The 16659-nt window shown below is 59.7% G+C and overlaps 1 protein-coding gene across 5 annotated transcripts in view; it reads right to left on the bottom strand.

Moving 5' to 3' along the window:
- The window catches only part of Pde9a (phosphodiesterase 9A), an 84078-nt gene extending 68303 nt beyond the window's left edge, over positions 1–15775 (bottom strand). For 4 of the 5 annotated variants that reach the window (XM_047563607.1, XM_047563609.1, XM_047563611.1 and 1 more), the window contains exon 1: positions 15626–15774. In XM_047563607.1, coding sequence (XP_047419563.1) covers positions 15626–15694 — 69 coding nt within the window. In that variant the 5' untranslated portion in view covers positions 15695–15774. Of the gene's footprint in view, positions 1–15625 lie in introns of all 5 variants that reach the window. The other variant, XM_047563608.1, reaches the window with a different exon arrangement.
- Between the last annotated feature and the right edge of the window lie 884 nt (positions 15776–16659).

Here is a 16659-nt window from a genome sequence, read left to right as displayed (position 1 = left end):
GGATCCTGATGCAAACCCGGACTCCCTGGTCCTGAGCCCAAGGCGTCGGGATCCTGATGCAAACCCGGACTCCCCGGCCCTGAGCCCAAGGTGTCGGGGACGCCCTTGCACCTGAGATCAGACTCGGCTGCCATCTGGAAGGAGTGGCGATGGCCTCCTGGCCTCTGCTCTGGTCACTCCCCAGAAGCGGAATGTGCGCCTTCTGTCTGAGAATATGCATGTTCTCAAGTTAGGGATATTCTTGGCTGCATTGGAATGAATACGGATTCAGTTCCTCCTCCCTCAAGGAGACTAAGCCAATTCGGATCCCTAGTTTGCCTATCATAGACTGTCATCCATCTTCTATAGCTCTTATGAGCTACCAAGTTTTTACAGAAGCTTCTGTGGACTTCTGTGAGGCTTCATCTGTTCCCAAAGCAGTCAGAGCAGTTCAGACCGGCTCCTGGATCGATCTCACACTTTGGCCCAGGAGTGAGGACTGGCCAGACCCACCCTCAGGGATGGCCAAACTCCAACCCAATGGTGGGTTCAAAATTTCCATTTTTGGAGGGGTTAAAGGCAAATTTTCCATTGGATATTCAGCATCTGAGAATTGAGACTCTTTAATATAAAAAAAAAAAAAACTCAAAAGAGACCATAATCAAAATTCCACATTCTATTGTTTTTTTTTTTTTTGACACCCTCCAAAAGTACATGTTCATTAAAGAAAACACCACAGTCTATCTATGATCCATCCATCCATAATGTCCTGTTCAGAATGGGCTACAATTAACTCAGGCAATCACACCTTTTTTTTTGGTAAAATAAAATCTGCATTAGGCTTCATAGTCCTTTCCAAAGTAGGAAATATCCTTCTGATCATTGTGTTTGAAAAAGAATATAAAAATAATAACACAATTTTCCACTTGTTATTATATGCCCATGACACCATCTTTAAAGAAAGAGCCTCGGTACTACAGGAAATGCTTGGCCCCACAGAAGCAGGAGGACGGTGTGGCAGTCGGACCAGCACGCAGCTCAGCACCAAGCCTCCCCTCTTGTCCAGTCCCCTGCCTCGCTCCTAGGGGGAGAGTTTTAAGCTACTCTAGACATTAATTATATAACTGCATCTGCATTTCAGTGTGGGTCTCTAAAATGTAAGCATTACATTATTTTTCTTTACCCTTGTCTAAGATAACCACAATGTGATCAGTACACAGGGAGAAGGGGACCGTCCCTCATCATGTCTCAGACTGCATAACATTCACCTATCTACACACACACCTTTGAGGCATGTTTTAAGGATCAAAGATAACACGTGCTCTTTAGGAAGTAAATGACAAGAAAAGGTGTTGAAAGAATCAGGAGACACCAGCACAGGTGGCCTGCGGGCCTCGTTAGGGTCCTGGCTGAACAGATGGGGGTCCTCTTTCCTTTGCTTGCTGCTTATTTGTTGAAGCACGTTACCTTTGATCCCTAAAGTACCTCTTAAAGGCGGACACGCTGCGACTCTGTGGGTGGTAAGGCTCCTGGAGTTAGTAAGGCCTCACCACAGGGGTGGGGAGGAGCAGGACAGGCAGGCACCAGCGTCCAGAGGGCTGCAGTGGGCACAAAGGCTGAAGAGCTGCAACCTGCTGGGACAAACCTCCTGAGAGGAGGAAGACTGGCCAGGCGGATGCACGGGTGACGCAGGGCATGCGTCCAAAGCCTCCCCAGGTGGTGGAAGGAGCGATTTTAGGCAGATGGAAGGGAGAGCTCTGAACCCCACCCTTGCTGCCCCGGCACAGCTCGACGGTCACCATGAGGGGGAAGAGACATTCAGTGAGCCCGCTGAGCAAGCTGGCTTGCCACACCTGAGATGTGGGAACAGGAAGGCTGGCTCCAAGTTTCCCAGGTGTCAGTCCATGATCAGTGGCCCCGGTGCCTTTGAGTCTGCGGGAGGCAGCTCATCATGGCAGAGGGTGGGTGGAGCAGGCTGCTCACTTTGTGGCTGGAAGTGAAAGGGAGAGAGAGGAGGGGCTGGAGTCCCAACGTTTCCCAGGCCTGTCCCCAGTGGCCAAGGGCCTCCCCAGGCTCCACTTCTTAAAGGCTCCACACTCCCCAGCAGTGCCATGGCTGGTCACCAAGCCCTGAGCACGCGGGCCTTCAGAGACACTTGTCCAAACCCCAGCACACCCCGAACCAGCTGGTGGAAGAGGTCCTCAACTGGGATTCAAAGACGGGTCCAGGCTTTCTCTGGACAAAGTCTTGGCCCTGGGCAAGTCTCTGAACCCCCTTCCTCACCCCAGGGTGGGGCTGTGTGGGCGCAGCACCCCTGACATCCTGTACAGGGCCTCCTGCCCCTCCCCAGGGCAGAGGCCAAGTCACCCCTGAACAGGGCCTGAAGGCCACTTCCTGCTCTCGGCTCTGCCTCTCCTTAGCTGTGTGGCTGGGGCTGAGACTAGAAGCCTCTCCAAAACACTCGGGAGACGTCACAAGTGGAAAGCACTATGTGAATGTCGGTGGGCAGCCACGGGCCCCATCTTCCGGAAGGGGAAACTGAGGCCCGAGAACACGCACCAGCAGGTGGCACTGCTGGATTCTAGCGGCAGACTGCTGGTTCCTGGGCTCTTCTCTGGGGTCTGGCACCCGAGAGACCTTCCACGAAAGTCTAAGGGGGAGGACTTGAGAGACAGGTTTGCTGAGCAGGCCGTGAGGAGTTCAGTGCAATGTTGGCAGGCAGCGAGGGAAGGCAGCCATGCCAGCCGTAAACACAGAAAGGGAGCCGCGGTGCAGAAGAGGGAGGCCCCGAGTGGGGCAGGACACAGGAGCAGGTGGAACCAGGATGGAGAAGAAAGCAAGGGTCCTGCGTGCGGTGAGGCCAGCCTCGGGCAGCAGCCAGGGGCAGGCTGGGGCCAGGAGGGGATCTGCACCTCCTGCAGCAGTGGAACAATGCTCCCAGCCCCAGACCCCCCAGGCCCAGCCCCGAACCCCGTGGACAGTGCCCTAGTAGCAAAGTCTCTGCAGATGGAACTAGTGAAGGACTTTGAGGGAGATAATCCTGGATTATTTAGGTGAGCCCTAAATGTAATCACAAGTGTCCATTATGAGGGAGGCGGAGGGAGATTGGACACAGGAGGGAAGGGGAAGTGACGTCGGAGCAGACAATGAGTTGGAAGTGCTGGCCGGCGAAGCTGGAGGGGCACAGCCCTCTAAGCTGGGGAGGCTGGGGAGGCTGGGGAGGTTCTCCCTGAGCCTCCAGGGGCGCAGCCCTGCTGATGCCTCCACGAGGGCCCAGGGACACTGAGAATCAACATGACCACGTTGCAAGAGCTGCTGGGACCTGCCCTCTAAGCGGGTGGGGATCTTTGCTGAGGTGACGGAGTCCCTGAAGCTGGATGAGGCTCGGAGCGCCCTACAATGGGAGCCAGCCCCAGGAGGGCCAGGGAGGGCGGCCTACAGGAAGCCAGTCTCAGTCCTTCCCTGAGGGCTGCAGGGTCCTGGCTCAGGGCAGGGTGGTGGGTGGAGGGTTCTGGCACCCGTGGGTACTTCCCCCCCAGGGCAGGCGCAGCTATCAGACCGTCCACCCCCACGGCTCTCCCAGGGCTGCGAGACTTCAGGGCCCATTTCCCCCCCGCCTGCGCAGAGCCGCCTCTGCGGCAGGAGCCCATCCGTCATGGCTAACCCACTCATTGCGCCTGTCACTTCTCTGGGGTTCTGCTCCTGTTTTTCCCCTTCTGATGACTGAGGCCAGTCTCCACTGTCATGAATAAAGGATCACGGGATGGAAAACGCAGGGGGAGGGCACAAAGAACAATCCTGGGCACTTCTGGAGGCTTCTCTGGTGGCAATCCACCTGACCCTCTGCCATACCAGTGGAGAGGGGCTTCACTCTCCGGTCCCTGCTCTTCGGATTAACTTAACCAGAGCCTCCTGGGCTCCGTGGCATCCTGGGTGGGGGTGGATCAGAGAAGTGCTGGGGCTCTGGGTGGCAGCCCTGCAGGCGGGGCTTCAAGGCGGCACACGTGTAGCTGGGCAAGGGTGAAAAGAGGAGGCCCCTGGGAGGTGGGTGGAGCAGGTCAGAGCAGAGACTTCTGGGGACCCTCTTCCCAACCAGGACCCAGAGGAGGACATCGTGGCACGTGCTATAGTTTGAAATGTCCCCCAAGACTCAGGTGCTCAAGGCCTGGCCCATGGCCCTGGGGGCATGGGAGGGGGACCTTTGGTAGGCGGGCCTTGCGGGTCTGGGGTGTGCCCTAGAAGGGTATTTGGAGCCCCGCCCCCTTCTGCTTCCTGGTCTTCCTGGTGTGCACAGGACACGTGCTCCTGCCATGATGCTCTGCCTCACCACAGGTCCAAATCAACAGGGCCAACAGCCCAGGGACCAAAACCTCTAAAATAGCCCAGATACAAACTCCTCCTCTTTACAAGTTGGTCGTCTCAGGCATTTTGTCACAGCTGATTAGCACAGAAAGCAGACATCATCATCTCCTCATCCAGACTTCCAGATGAGCATGAAGTGGGGAGGGGCTCTCCAGAATTGCAGCAAGGGAGGGGCTATTCGTTCAGCAAAAAGCAAGTGTCCTGCATGTCCTGAGGGGCCAGTAGGGAGCTGAGCTGCAGGGGGCCTGGCCACATGTCGGGTGGATGGAGGACTGGTCAAGCCAGAGGATCTGGGGAGGTGTTGTCAGGGAGGCCCCTGGAGCGGGGCAGGTGCCTGACCTTCGTGAGACACCTGCCAGGGTCTGAACCTGCATAAAACCCCAGACCCAGAACTTGTGTGAGCGGAGACAGCCTGGGACAAGCCTGAGCAGCAAGGGGTCTCCTGCCTTTTCTTCCTCAGTCCTTTGTGTCTCGGGGCTGTCACCTCCGTGGGAGTAGCTGGTGGTGGCTGGGAGCTGGTCCTTCCACGTCACGGCAGCAACACACAGTGCCACTCTACTGGTTGCGAGGTGGCAGCATGCAGGGCTGGCAGCCGGGAGGGAACATGCTTTCATATTCTTCTTCATGTCACCCTCAAATATAATTTTAAGTCCCCCTAAAAAGCTGCTCTGTCCACGGCGAACCAGGAGGACAGTGCTGCTGGGTGGTCCTGTGCTTGCCTCCGGTGGAGGCTGGTAGGTGCAGGGACGGCGTCCTGTGCATTCCCCCTTGGGATTCAGCAACTGGTCTCCGTGGTTCTTTAGATTTGGTGTCTGAAGGGATAGGCTGTGGCCTGCTCAGAACGCGGGGACCCCGTCCAACCTCCTCGCTGGCACGGCAGTGGTCATGTGGCCCGTCTCCCTGAAGAACCTGCTACGTGTTTGCAGCTTCCCCACCCCTGACCTCTGCTGGGCAGAGAGGATGGACAGGCCCAGGCTGTATGGGGAGGGGGTGGGGGCAGATGCCCAACAGGTCAAGGGGGACATGCAGGGGCAGCTGTCACAGACAGGGGCCTTGGGGACACAACCTTTCAGGCCTTGGTGACATGGATAGCCTTTCCTCCTGCTCTGTCACTTCACGGTCGCAGAAGCTGGAAGCAGGGAAGGGCGAGGGAGTGTTCCACTTCTCAGAGGGGGTGTTGGGGCCTGACGGGTGCCCCCATAAATCCACACTGTGCTCCTGACCCCAGCACTTGGTACTGTTCAGAGAGGGAGTCTTTACAGGGGCGTCTAAGGTAAAAATGGGGTCACCAGAGTGGCCCTGATCCGACATGAGCATGTCCTTACAAGAAGAGGACATCAGGACACACACACGCACTCAGGATGACCACGTGAGGACACAGGAGAGATGCCTTCCGCAAGCCAAGGAGAGGCCCCAGGGGAGACCAGCCCTGGGACACCCTGACCTGGGACTGTAGGCTGCAGGACATGAGTGAATCACCCCGTGCTGTAGTCCCAGGCCTGTGGATCCTGTTCCACAGCCCAGGCTGACGAGAGCAGGGTGGGCCCAGACCTCGGCGGCTGAGACCACTCGATTCCAGGCCGATCCTTGGCACTTTCTGGAACCTGCTCTACACCCTGGGCCACGGAACCCATAGCCCCCTCCTCAGTCTCAGGGTGGGTAGGAGAGACCAGCTGCCAGTCCCCTATTCCTCACCTTGGGAAGGGGTTGCAGAAACGCTCTGGCTCCAGCTGGGACCCTCCAGGGAAGGAGAAAGGCCAGTCGAATGACAGGGAGAGTGTGTAGCAGGAGGACACCACCTCAACCCACTCCCTCCTTTGAGAGTCCTCTCTAGGCCTCAGAGCCCGAGTCCCCAGCATGCTCCTCACCGGGCCCACGTGCAGCCCTGGAGGCGGGAGTCCTCGGTCCACAGCCCCAGGGCAACAGGCCCCCCAGCCTGGCCTCACAGGAAGTGCTCTCGGGGCAGGCCTGAGACTGAGGTGTCCTGAGGTGAGCAGGGGATGCAGACTGGAGAGTCCCCAGGCTGAGCTGAGAGCCTCTCTCCCGAGGTGGGCTAGGAATCCACCAACCCGCTGTCCACGGCAGGTGCAGGGTGGAGGGGAGACATGGCCCCAGCTCCAGGACTGGTGGACAAGGCCAGGGTGGCATGTGGCGACATCTGTCCACACACAGGGCTTCCTGGGAGTGGACATTCAAGTGGGTGCCACGGCTGGGGGAAGCAGCTACAGGGCAGCGATGGTGAGAGACAGCTTGAGGTCGGGGACAAAGGCGGGCAGTGCCAGGCTGGCCAGGCAGAGTCAGCTGCCAGTCAGAGCTTGCCTGGGCCCGTGGGAGTCCCGGGCAGCATGGGCAGGGGGCCTGCAGGGAGCTCACTCAGGAAGGGGGCGCTGGTGGGGATACAGAGGTACCAAGGGCAGTTGGGAGGGTCCCTGAAGAGCTGGACTAGACCCTGGGAAGGCCAGACTGTGGTGGCACACGACAGCTGTGTGGGACAAATCACTACAAACTGGTGGCATGAACGAAATTTATTCTCCAGCTCTGGAGGCCAGGAGTCTGAAATGGAGGCTGGGGCGGGCCAGCGGTTCTGAGGCTACAGGGAAGCACACTCCTTCCCAGGTGCTGGCGCTGTGGGCACCCTGGGCTGCCCACGCCCCCCATTCCCTGCCTCTGTCTTCACATGCCTCTTTCTGATCTGTCTTGGGTCCTGTGCTAATTGCCCTCTTCCTGGGACTCCCGGGGAGGGAGGAAGGCCCACCCTACTTCAGAAGGCCTGGCCCTCAGGTGACCATGTCTGCAAAGACCTCTTTCCCCAGAGGGTAGGGCTAGGGCAAGAGCCACACCATCTGCTTTTCAGGTGCCACAGTTCAACCCAAAGCAGGGATGAGGAAGGGGTGGACAGAGGTCAGTGGCAGGATGGACAGAGGTCCGTGGTCAGTGGCAGTGTGTTGGGACAAAGTGAGCAGTGGAGTCAGAGGAACCAGGGGCTCTGGCATGGGCGACCTGGAGATGGGGGCTGTGAGGAAGAGGCAGGCGCCCATGGCGGAGACTCCGGGGCAGCTGTGGGGCAGCTCCAGGGCCCCAGGAAGCTTCTTTCGATGGGAATCTGGAACCAAGAGCTTTCCTTCCTTTCTCTTCTTCCTCCCCATTTCCTGTCCTTTCTATTGCGTGAACTGCTCAGAAAAATGAGGTCTTCCTGCCAGGGGACCCTGGTCCCTGTGCCAGACCAGGGAAGACTGGCTGCCCGGGGCTGCAGGGCTGCAGGCCTCCCCGTCGCCCCTGCCACTGCACGCCCAGCCTGGGCCTGTCCAGGCAGGGTTTCTGCTTGGTGGCGATGCACTTTTAGGGGTGGAGTCACCCACGACGTGCTGTCACCTGCAGGCAGCATGTCCCCATGCCATGCTGAACGGTGCAGTACCACTGATGTGCCCATGTCAGGTGGCACCTGTGTCACACGGCGAGCGTGGGCGACGTGGCCCATGCACTCAGCATGAAGGGCTCCTCTTGGACTGGCTATTTTTAGCTGATGCCTGGGGCTCACTGCACTTGGCTGGAGCCGCTGAACCCCTGGCTGCTTCTTCCAGAAGCCAAGCCTGGCACTCAGTGGGCAAGTGGAAGCGGGGCCACCTTGAAGGGGCGACCCTCTGGCTCCAGGTGTCCTCCTGGGCTCCCTGACCCTCCATCTGAGACACATAGGGGCTTATCGCTGGGATGGAGGCTGAATCAGAAACTGGCTGGGCACTTAGGGTGGCTGCACGCAGTGATGCCAAGGACAAGCAGCCGCTGAGGAGCTGTGGCTCTGGTGTGGGCAGCCTGGCACACAGGCACCAGGGGTTTGAGAGAGCAGATACAAGTGGAGATGCCTGCAGAGGCCTGGAGAGAGGGGAGGCCCTGCCTCAGGAGCTGCCGGGCAGCTGGGCAGGAGATGCTGGGACAGGGGTGAGCCTGGCCCACCTCGCCATGCTGGGCAGCAGGGAGCAGGGCACCACACGTCTGCCACACACACCAGCCTGCATCTGCCTCAGGCTCAGTCCACAGTCCCTGGTTCCCAGGAGCCTGGGATGTCACGTGGGGGGACAGGAGGAGGGTGGGCCCTTCGGCACTGGGAGGCCCAGCCTGGCCCCGCGTAGGGAAGGCTGCCTGGGCCTCCTCGTCCTGCAGACGCTCTTCACCTTCACCCTGCAAGACCGGGGCGCCATCAGCTCTGCATCACCCGCCAGCAGCATCCGTGTTTGTGTGAGTGAACGTGGTGTGTCTGCAGCGTGTGTGTCCTGTGCTATGAGTGTGCGGTGTCGCGTGTGTGGTGTGCTGAGGTGCGTGCTGAGGTGCGTGGTGTGCGCTCATGGTGTGTGGCGTGTGCTAGTGTGTTAAGGTGGCGCGTACTGGCGTGGAGTGTGTGGTGTGTGCTGGGTGGTGTGCATGTCCCATCAGGATGGACTCTGCTCCACAGGTCACACTGTTGTCCATCTGGCAGGGCGGAGGCAGCCCGGGCTCCTGTGCCCGCTGCCTGGGCAGCCATGGCTTGCTCTGCGCTGGACCTGCCTCCTGGCACACCACAGCCCGCTTCTGCCATGAGGGTACTCCACGCCCCCGACCCCTGCTTTGTGGGCTCCACCCTCTCGTGGGACATGAGACAGCATTCAAACAGGCATCTGGCCAAGACCCTGCATCCTGTGGGCCCAGGTGGACATCATGGGTCTCCAGGACCCCAACAGCACCCTGGCTGCCCCCAGCCATGGCTTCCGGAACCTGAGTACATCATGAGCTCTGGCTTTCCTGCTGACAGTGCCTGAGCCCTTCCAGGCCTGCAAGGGAGCTGCCTCGAGATTCCAGGCCACACGTGGCCACCCAAATCCCCCCTGCCCCCGAGGCCCCCGTGACACAGCCCTCAGGGGCACCCCAGGGTTGTACCCCAGTGCTCTGGACTTGGTGTGCCCGCCAGCCACCCTGGCACTGTGCTGGAGACAGTCTGCCCAGCCGCAGAGCCCAGTGTGAGCCGTCACTGCGAATATGAGTTCCAGGTGGAGAGATTACTGAAGATGGCTTGATGATAATGTCAACTGCGCTGCCTCTTTTCCTGTTATTTGTAAGGCTATAAAAGTTAAAAAAAAAAAAAAAAATTCTGCAGAGGCAGAAGCCGTGAGGCGAGAGACGGTCTGAATCACCAGACTCCATAACTGGCCTGCTTGCAAAAATGGATCAACACTGCAGGCAACGGCCACCCCACCCAGACCCCATCCTGCCACTCTGAACCCGCTGACCTCGGCCACTCCATGTGTGGGCTTGGACTGTTCCCAGAAGGCCCAAGCGGGCTGGGCAGCTCCTGTGGCTGCACCTGGCGTGGGGCGGGAGGGGGCAGGGTGCAGTTAAGTAGCAAAGACCGAGTGGAATGGAATGGACATTTCCAAACAGTCCCTTCCAGGGCCAGGGAGGGCTCGCCTGCATGGCCGCTGCAGTGCCAGGGCAGCCCTGGAGCCTCAGGGCAGAAGGAAACACTGGAACCCGAAGCCCGAAGCCCCAAGAGCCTGCGGCTGCCTGCGCTGCCCACCGGCACGGTGGTCGGGTCCACTGCCCTGGACCACTCCACAGCATCTCCCTCCAAAGCAGCGGGAGGAGCAAAGAAAGGCACTGGGGCCTTTTGTTTGGTGAGGAGAACCAGGGAAGGAGGTGGACCTGCAGCTGACCTGGGAAAGGCGTCCTGACTGAGTGCTGGGGGGGCTGTCTGCAGAGCACACCCCAGATGGCCATGCGGGCAGGATGGAGGGCGCCAGGGCCACTCAGTACCCTGGAGAGACAGGACCTCTCCCAACCAGGCACAAGGACCCAGCTGCCCTGAATTCGTGACACGGATCAATAAGTAAATACAAACAATGCTGTACATACAATCAAGTGCCAGTCAACTTGAATGCATCTAACCTCCCAAAACCCTGTGGCCTGGGCACCCCCTCCCTCCACACGCAGACGGAGGTTCTCAGGTGTAAGCTGAGCAGCCAACACCGCACGGCCTGCTGTGAGGTCACAGTGGCAACGGAGGCACCGTGTGGCTGCTCCCCCGGTCGGCTCCTCCCGCAGCACACATCGCACGTCCTCACCCACGTGGCCTGCGCAGAGCCACACAGCTGGGACTTGGAGTGGGGAGGGCCCTGGGACCCAGGAAGCTTCTCACGCGACCCGACATCGACCGGCTGCACCAGGCTGGCCCACGCTCACCGAGGAAACCAGGATGGAAGCGACTGAGGTTTGGGGGGCTTCGGGCAGACCCACGAGTCCTCCATTGTAAGTGGAAGCTTCACGTGGGCTGTCTCCACGGAACACTACTTGACCCTGCAGAGGAAGCACCCTGGCACCTGCTGCCATGGGGGTGGCCCCGAGGACTGTGCGAGAGAGACAGCCGCACTAGACAGGCCACTCCTCTCCAGCAGCCTCAGGCTCCCAGGGCAGCGGGGCAGCCAGCAGCGGGGCGGGGACTCAGGCTTCCTGGGGCAGACTTGGGCTGGGGAGTGAGCTCTGCAGACGACAGACAGTGGTGCTGGTTGCACGGCCATGCGGATGTGCTTGATGTCCCTGAACTATGCCCTTCAAAATGGTCGAAGTCATAAATTTTTATGTCATGTCTAGTTTATCATAATTAAAAAATGAATTAGAGAATCTCAAGCTGAAAGAGCAAAAGCACTCTGGTTCTTCTTTAACTGTTTCTAGACCCAGTTTCCAAGGCTCTCTGAGCTCCTGCTCAGGGCGAAGACTCCCGCTGTGTGGCCAGCTTTGGGACTGTGTGTCCAGGGCAGGGGACAGCAGACAGGGTGGGGCCAACACAGCACACTGCACCCTGGACTTGGAAGACTTCTCCAGATGGACAGCAGGGCACCAACGATGCAGCAGCCGAGTGCAGGGCACGGAGGCCCGCAGAGGGTTTGTGTGGGGCGTGGACGCACACTCTGCACGCTCCCACAGACGAGGGCCAGCTGTGTGCTCTCACAACACCGTCCTCAGAAAGATTCAGAGCATAGCTGTGCAGGCGCAGGACCACAAAGCAGGAGGCCCACTGCCAGCTGTCTTGAGAGGCCTCTTGAGAGGCCACTTCTGGCCCAACCCTGGCCTGTCCTCCACCAGTCGGGACTGCTGTCTCTGTGGGCCCAGCTTCCTGCTTGGGCTTCCCTGGAGCAGTAGTGGCAAGTGTTCCGGGGGACTGGGTGGGACTGTCCAGGTGGAAGCTTGAGGTCCCTCAGTGTCTTCTAGGCCCTCCTTGTCAAAGACCCTCCTCATCCCCTGGAGTTTGGCTAGCTGGGCCACCTGCAGCAGATGAGCTGGTGACTAGATGGAACAGGGATTGGTGAGTATCTGTGAGAGACCACGGGCATGCTGGGCACCTGAGGCAGCAAGCCCAGGACGAGGGTCTCGCCTCCCAGGGACTGCAGGCAACCGGGCAGTGCTTCCTTTGCTGGCACTGAGACTGGCCAAGGTTGCTGTGTCCCTTTTCCATCTCTGTCTGCACGTCGCGTCAGTTTGTGCTAATGGGCAGCACGACCCTCCTCTGAATCCTGCACGTCTGTGAGGCCAGACTCCCTCACCCACAGACAGCTCTGATGAGACCAGGGCCTCCTGGGGGACAGACAGGGAACAACTCCACCTCCAACAGCCTAGCAAGACCCTGGTGCCCGCTGCAGAACCAGGCCAGGTCAAAACCACAGCTGCTCAGAGTGGCAAGGTGGGCTTGGGGCACACAGAGTGTGAACCTCCCCGACCAGCCACGGCACCAGGGCAACGGCACCAAGGAAGCTCAGGGGTTCAGCCCTGCCCAGATGTGACCTTTCAACAAACCCAAGCCCCGACGTGCCATCAGGCAGGAGACCCTTACTCCCAGCGCAGTGTCGTGTCCCCGTCATTCCCGGGTACATCAGCTGAGTCCATCCTTTCTCCACAAGCGAGAGAGAAAGAGCAGGTATTGAAGCTGGGGGCCCAGGTGAGGGAGGCTGAGGAAAGAAATTCAAGCCCTCTGGGCAAATGCACAGGGCTTGGGCTTCTAGAGGGCAGACTCCAAAGTTGCCTTGACTCTGGGCATGGGCTCCTGCCTCCCTCCTCCAACAGCCCACCTGGGGGCTGGATGCGGGTGGAAGGAGGCCTCGTCTGTGCACCCTGGCAAACTGAGCAGGGGTCAACAGGCATAGGTGTGGGCAGGTGATGCTGGACATGTGAGGCTGCCCCTGGCTACCAGGCAGTGACTAATCCAGGATGTCCTAATGGTTGCCTGGTCTTCAGAAGGGCTCCTTCCCTGCCATGCGGACCTCCACAGAGGAAGGAAACCAAGCCGTCAGGCCAACATGACGTGCTGCTGTGGGCTCTGCCCACCGCCCAGGCTCTGCTGTGTCCCTCTGAGAGCCCAGAGCAACTGTTGCTGTTGACCATTTGTGCTCACGAAGGAGCTGGCCCAGTGCCTTGCTCAGGTCAGGAGGCCTGTCCTAAGGTGGTGGCTATCCAGCGGGTCTAACCTAGCACTGTGGCTTCACGGTCATGGACCCTGCACTCAGACACAGATGCTCAGTAAAGACATGTGCCTCATCCATCAGGTGATTCGCCCTGTCCCATTTAATCCTTACAATGGCAGCTCACTCTTATCCCCACGTCACAGTTGAGAAAACAGGCTCAGAGGTGAAGTCACCAACCTAAATCACAGAGATGGTAAGTGGAGGTGCCAATAAGACCCCAGGGATGGAGTGTGCTCTCCTGGGCCCTGCAGCCTTCATGCAGGGCTTGAGAGGACCAACGAGCTTCCTCTGCATGCTTCTCAAGGGAAAGTCCCTGGGGATGGAGCACAGAGTCCCTCAAGCTGGGTTGCTGATCCCTGCTAGATAACCCTGGGCAGGTGCCAAGCCACCTGTGTGTGTCTGGAATTCTCTTCACCTGTTAAAGAACCACTGAAGGAGCTGCCGAGTAGCTGCACTGACCCCTCCGAGTCCTGGGAGCACCAGCAGGATCATCCCCCAGCGAGACCTCCACAGGCAGGGGTCTCCCTCCGACAGCTCTGGCTCTCCACTCTGCGCTTCACCAGGCGGTACCCATGGAAGCCACTGTTCCCACTGTCGTCCCTGCCTCTCATCTCCTCATGTCTGGGGGAAGCTGATATGGGCAGGCACTGATAGCGAGAAGGACAAAGAGCAGAGGTAATGCAGGCATGCTGTGCTTGCCTGTCACCAGGCTGGTGACCACTGTGGCAGAAAACAACACAGACCCTCATCTCTGCCCTAGGACCCCACCCCATGCCCTGTCCTTGGAAGCAACATCAGTGTGTTCTAGGACTGTGGAGAGGAAACCGAGTGGGAAAAGGGAGAGAGAAACGAGAGCATGCTGGGAACTTTCAGAAGCATCAGTGCCTGGGACTTTAAGAAAAGGCATTGCAGTCAAGGACAGCATCACAGAAAGTGTCTCAGCTGAGCATATGAGGTCCCGCGGGTGCTGCTGGGTGTGCAGCCTGTGAGGTGGGTGAGCAGGCTTCATTTGACAGCACCGGCTCAGAAACCCAGAGTGGCCTGGCTCCCAGCTGAGGCCAAAGGTCCAGCCCTGAGTCCCCGACAATGCTAATGACAAAAAGCAGAGGACAGTGAGGAGGTCAAGAACAGTGACTGACTGGCAGGACCACAGAGATGGCCAGTGTCCTCCCCACTGCAGGGTGCAGATGTTTATGGAGCAGACAGGCCCGTTTCGCAGTGTGCCAGGCTCTGTTTACATTCTCTCATTTACTTCTCCTTGCAGTGTATACAACAGCAATCATGGTGGCTTCTTCACAGACAAGAATGCCCACTCACGGGAGCCAAGGCACTTGCTGTCCATCACAGCCCTGTCCCCTCCCTGGAAGCCACCTCCCCATCTACTTGCCTTGCCTATGGGCAGCTTTCCTAGAGGTCGCCCACCTCAGGCATGCCCACTTTGGACAACCTACCTGCCCACAGTGCCCACCTAGCCTGCCTGCCCTGGGCTCGCCCCTGCCCTTCCCGAACCCTCCCTCCACTTTCCACCTGGTGCTCCAGGACCTCTGGGGAGTTCTTAGGCAGGACCTGCCACTGTTGATCTGCTCACATCTTATCAGCTCTTCAGAAAGTGGCAGATCTTCAGTAAGTTCTCATCTGGGGGACGTGTGTGTCTGCACGTCCACACGCATGCACCTGTGTGCACATACACTGTGTGTGCGCACATGTGTGACGGAGCATTTGGGGCTGGGCCCTTCCTTCCTGTGGGGTGAAGGAGGCTGTTACTTCCCTGTGTAGATGCAGGTGCCATTCCTGGAAGTCAAGGGACCTGGGTATCGTGGTGTATCTGCCCTTGACCAACTGTCCACACTGATGAAATAAGGGGCTGACCACCTGTCCTTGAAGATGCCTCCCACTCCCAGTTAGCTGAGGGTGAGGTGGCTTGTTGACGGCACTCTACTGAATAAGCTAGCTGAGGGCAGTCTCAGAACCGGGAGGTCCACACCCTGCTGGGCAGTGCCTCCTGGCTCCTTTGCTGGGCTTCCTTGGACAGAAATGTGGGCAGCTGCCCTGGCACCCTGAGATGTCCAACTGAGGTCTGGGAACAATTTCCTCATAATGTCTTTTCCTCAGGGACTTTAGGGGGAGCTCACGAGAGCGCCCCCACCCCAGCCAGCTCGCCCATTGTCCCTGTCTTCCAATCAGAAGCAGAGGTCCAGGGTCTCTAGAGCCAGGGAGGGGGCTTAGGAGGGGAACGGCCACGAACAAAGAGGGTCCTTTGCGAACCACACTCCTAGTGACTCCTATGGATAAGGAACCGTGGACATTTGGAGGAGTCCTTCCCACCAAGAGGACGGTAGACGAACCGCAGATCTGACTGCGGGCCACCCCGTCCCCGCTACGGGGCCCAGGAGCCACAGCAGCCCGGAGTCCCCTCGGCTTTCAGAGCTGCCCACCTGCGGGGCCGCGGACCCCACCCGCCCCGCCGGCCGGGCCCGCACCTGCGCGGCGCAACCCGAGGCGACGGGCGAGCTCGGACACTGCCGCGCTCCGCGCCGAGGCTGCCGGCAGCCGCCGCCGCTCCGGGCGCCCCCAGGGCCGTACCGCCGGAGCTTCACGCACCGCCTTGGAACGCAAGGGCTCGGCCCGATCCGGTTTTTCAAAAGAGACCCGTGACACGAAATGCAAAAATGCCCCCTCGCGAGTGGCCCCCTCCCGGGAGACGGCGCGCGGGGACACCTGCGCCCGCCGCCCCCGAGGAGCGGCGCACCGAGGCCGCAGGGGCTGCGCGGGGCGGGGGACGCGGGAGCGCGGCGGGCGCCTACCTTCTGAATGCGTCCATCGATGTCCAGGTAGATGGCCTTGGGCCGGTAGCTGGAGGAGCCGGAACCCATCCTGCGCCGGCCGCCGCACTTGGACTTTTTACTGTACTTTCCCGACGCGGCCGCCGCGCCGGGAGGGCGGGGGCGGGGCGGGGGCGGGGCGGGGGCGGGGCGGGGGCGAGCAGCCAACCCGAGCGCCCGCCGCCGCCGGCTCCGCCCCCGGCCCTCCCCGCCCGCCCCGCCCCCACCCCTCGCCCTCCTCCCGCTCTCCGCTTCCCTCTCCCCGCCCTCTCTCCCTCTCCCTCTTCCTCTCCCGAGGCCCCTTCTCCGTCTCCCGCTCCTTTGTCACCCCGTCCCCTCCCTGCCTCTCCGCTCGGCCGCAGCTCCGTCTGCTCCCTCTCTTACCCCTCCCCGCCTCTCTCCGGTCCCCCTCCCTCTCACCTTATCTCTTCCTCTCCTCCTCCTGCTCTGCCCCCTCTCTCTCCAGGTCCCTCTCTCAACCTTGCTGCTCCCTCCCTCTCCACCGCTCCCTCCTCGCTCCTCTTCCCTCTGCCTGCTTCTGCTGCTTACCCCAGTCTCCTCTCCTCCTGGCTTCCCTTTCCCTTGTCTCACCCCCTCTCCTCTCTCCCGACTCTTCCCACCGTCTTTCCCTTTCTCCTCTCCCACCCCTCCTCTTCACCTCCCTCCCCACATTAAGGCACCCCTCTTCTTCCTTTTGACCCCAGATGCCTTGGAGACAGGGCCAAGTTGATATCCTGTCGCTACCTGTCCTCTGTGTAAATGTCCGCTGGTTGCCTCCCCATGGGGTCAGTTAGTCATCAGTAATCACTGAGAGCTGTCGCTGTGGTTTTTACCCAAATCCAGCCCACTTAGTGGTGGGAAAATTTTCCCAGGCTCCCCCCTCTGGCATGCTTGCCACCCTCACTTAATTTGAATAGGAAGTGAGAAAAGTTCCTTTTCATTCATCTGCATCCTTTCCCAAGTTGTGGGCACCAGGGGGAGGGCTGAACTCTTCCCCACTGCACCTGGAGCTGAAA

The sequence above is a fragment of the Sciurus carolinensis genome, chromosome 9 (assembly GCF_902686445.1).
Source record: "Sciurus carolinensis chromosome 9, mSciCar1.2, whole genome shotgun sequence".
NCBI lineage: Eukaryota > Metazoa > Chordata > Mammalia > Rodentia > Sciuridae > Sciurus > Sciurus carolinensis.
Note: the sequence above shows the minus strand (reverse complement) of the source record. Positions and strands in the feature narration are given on the sequence as shown.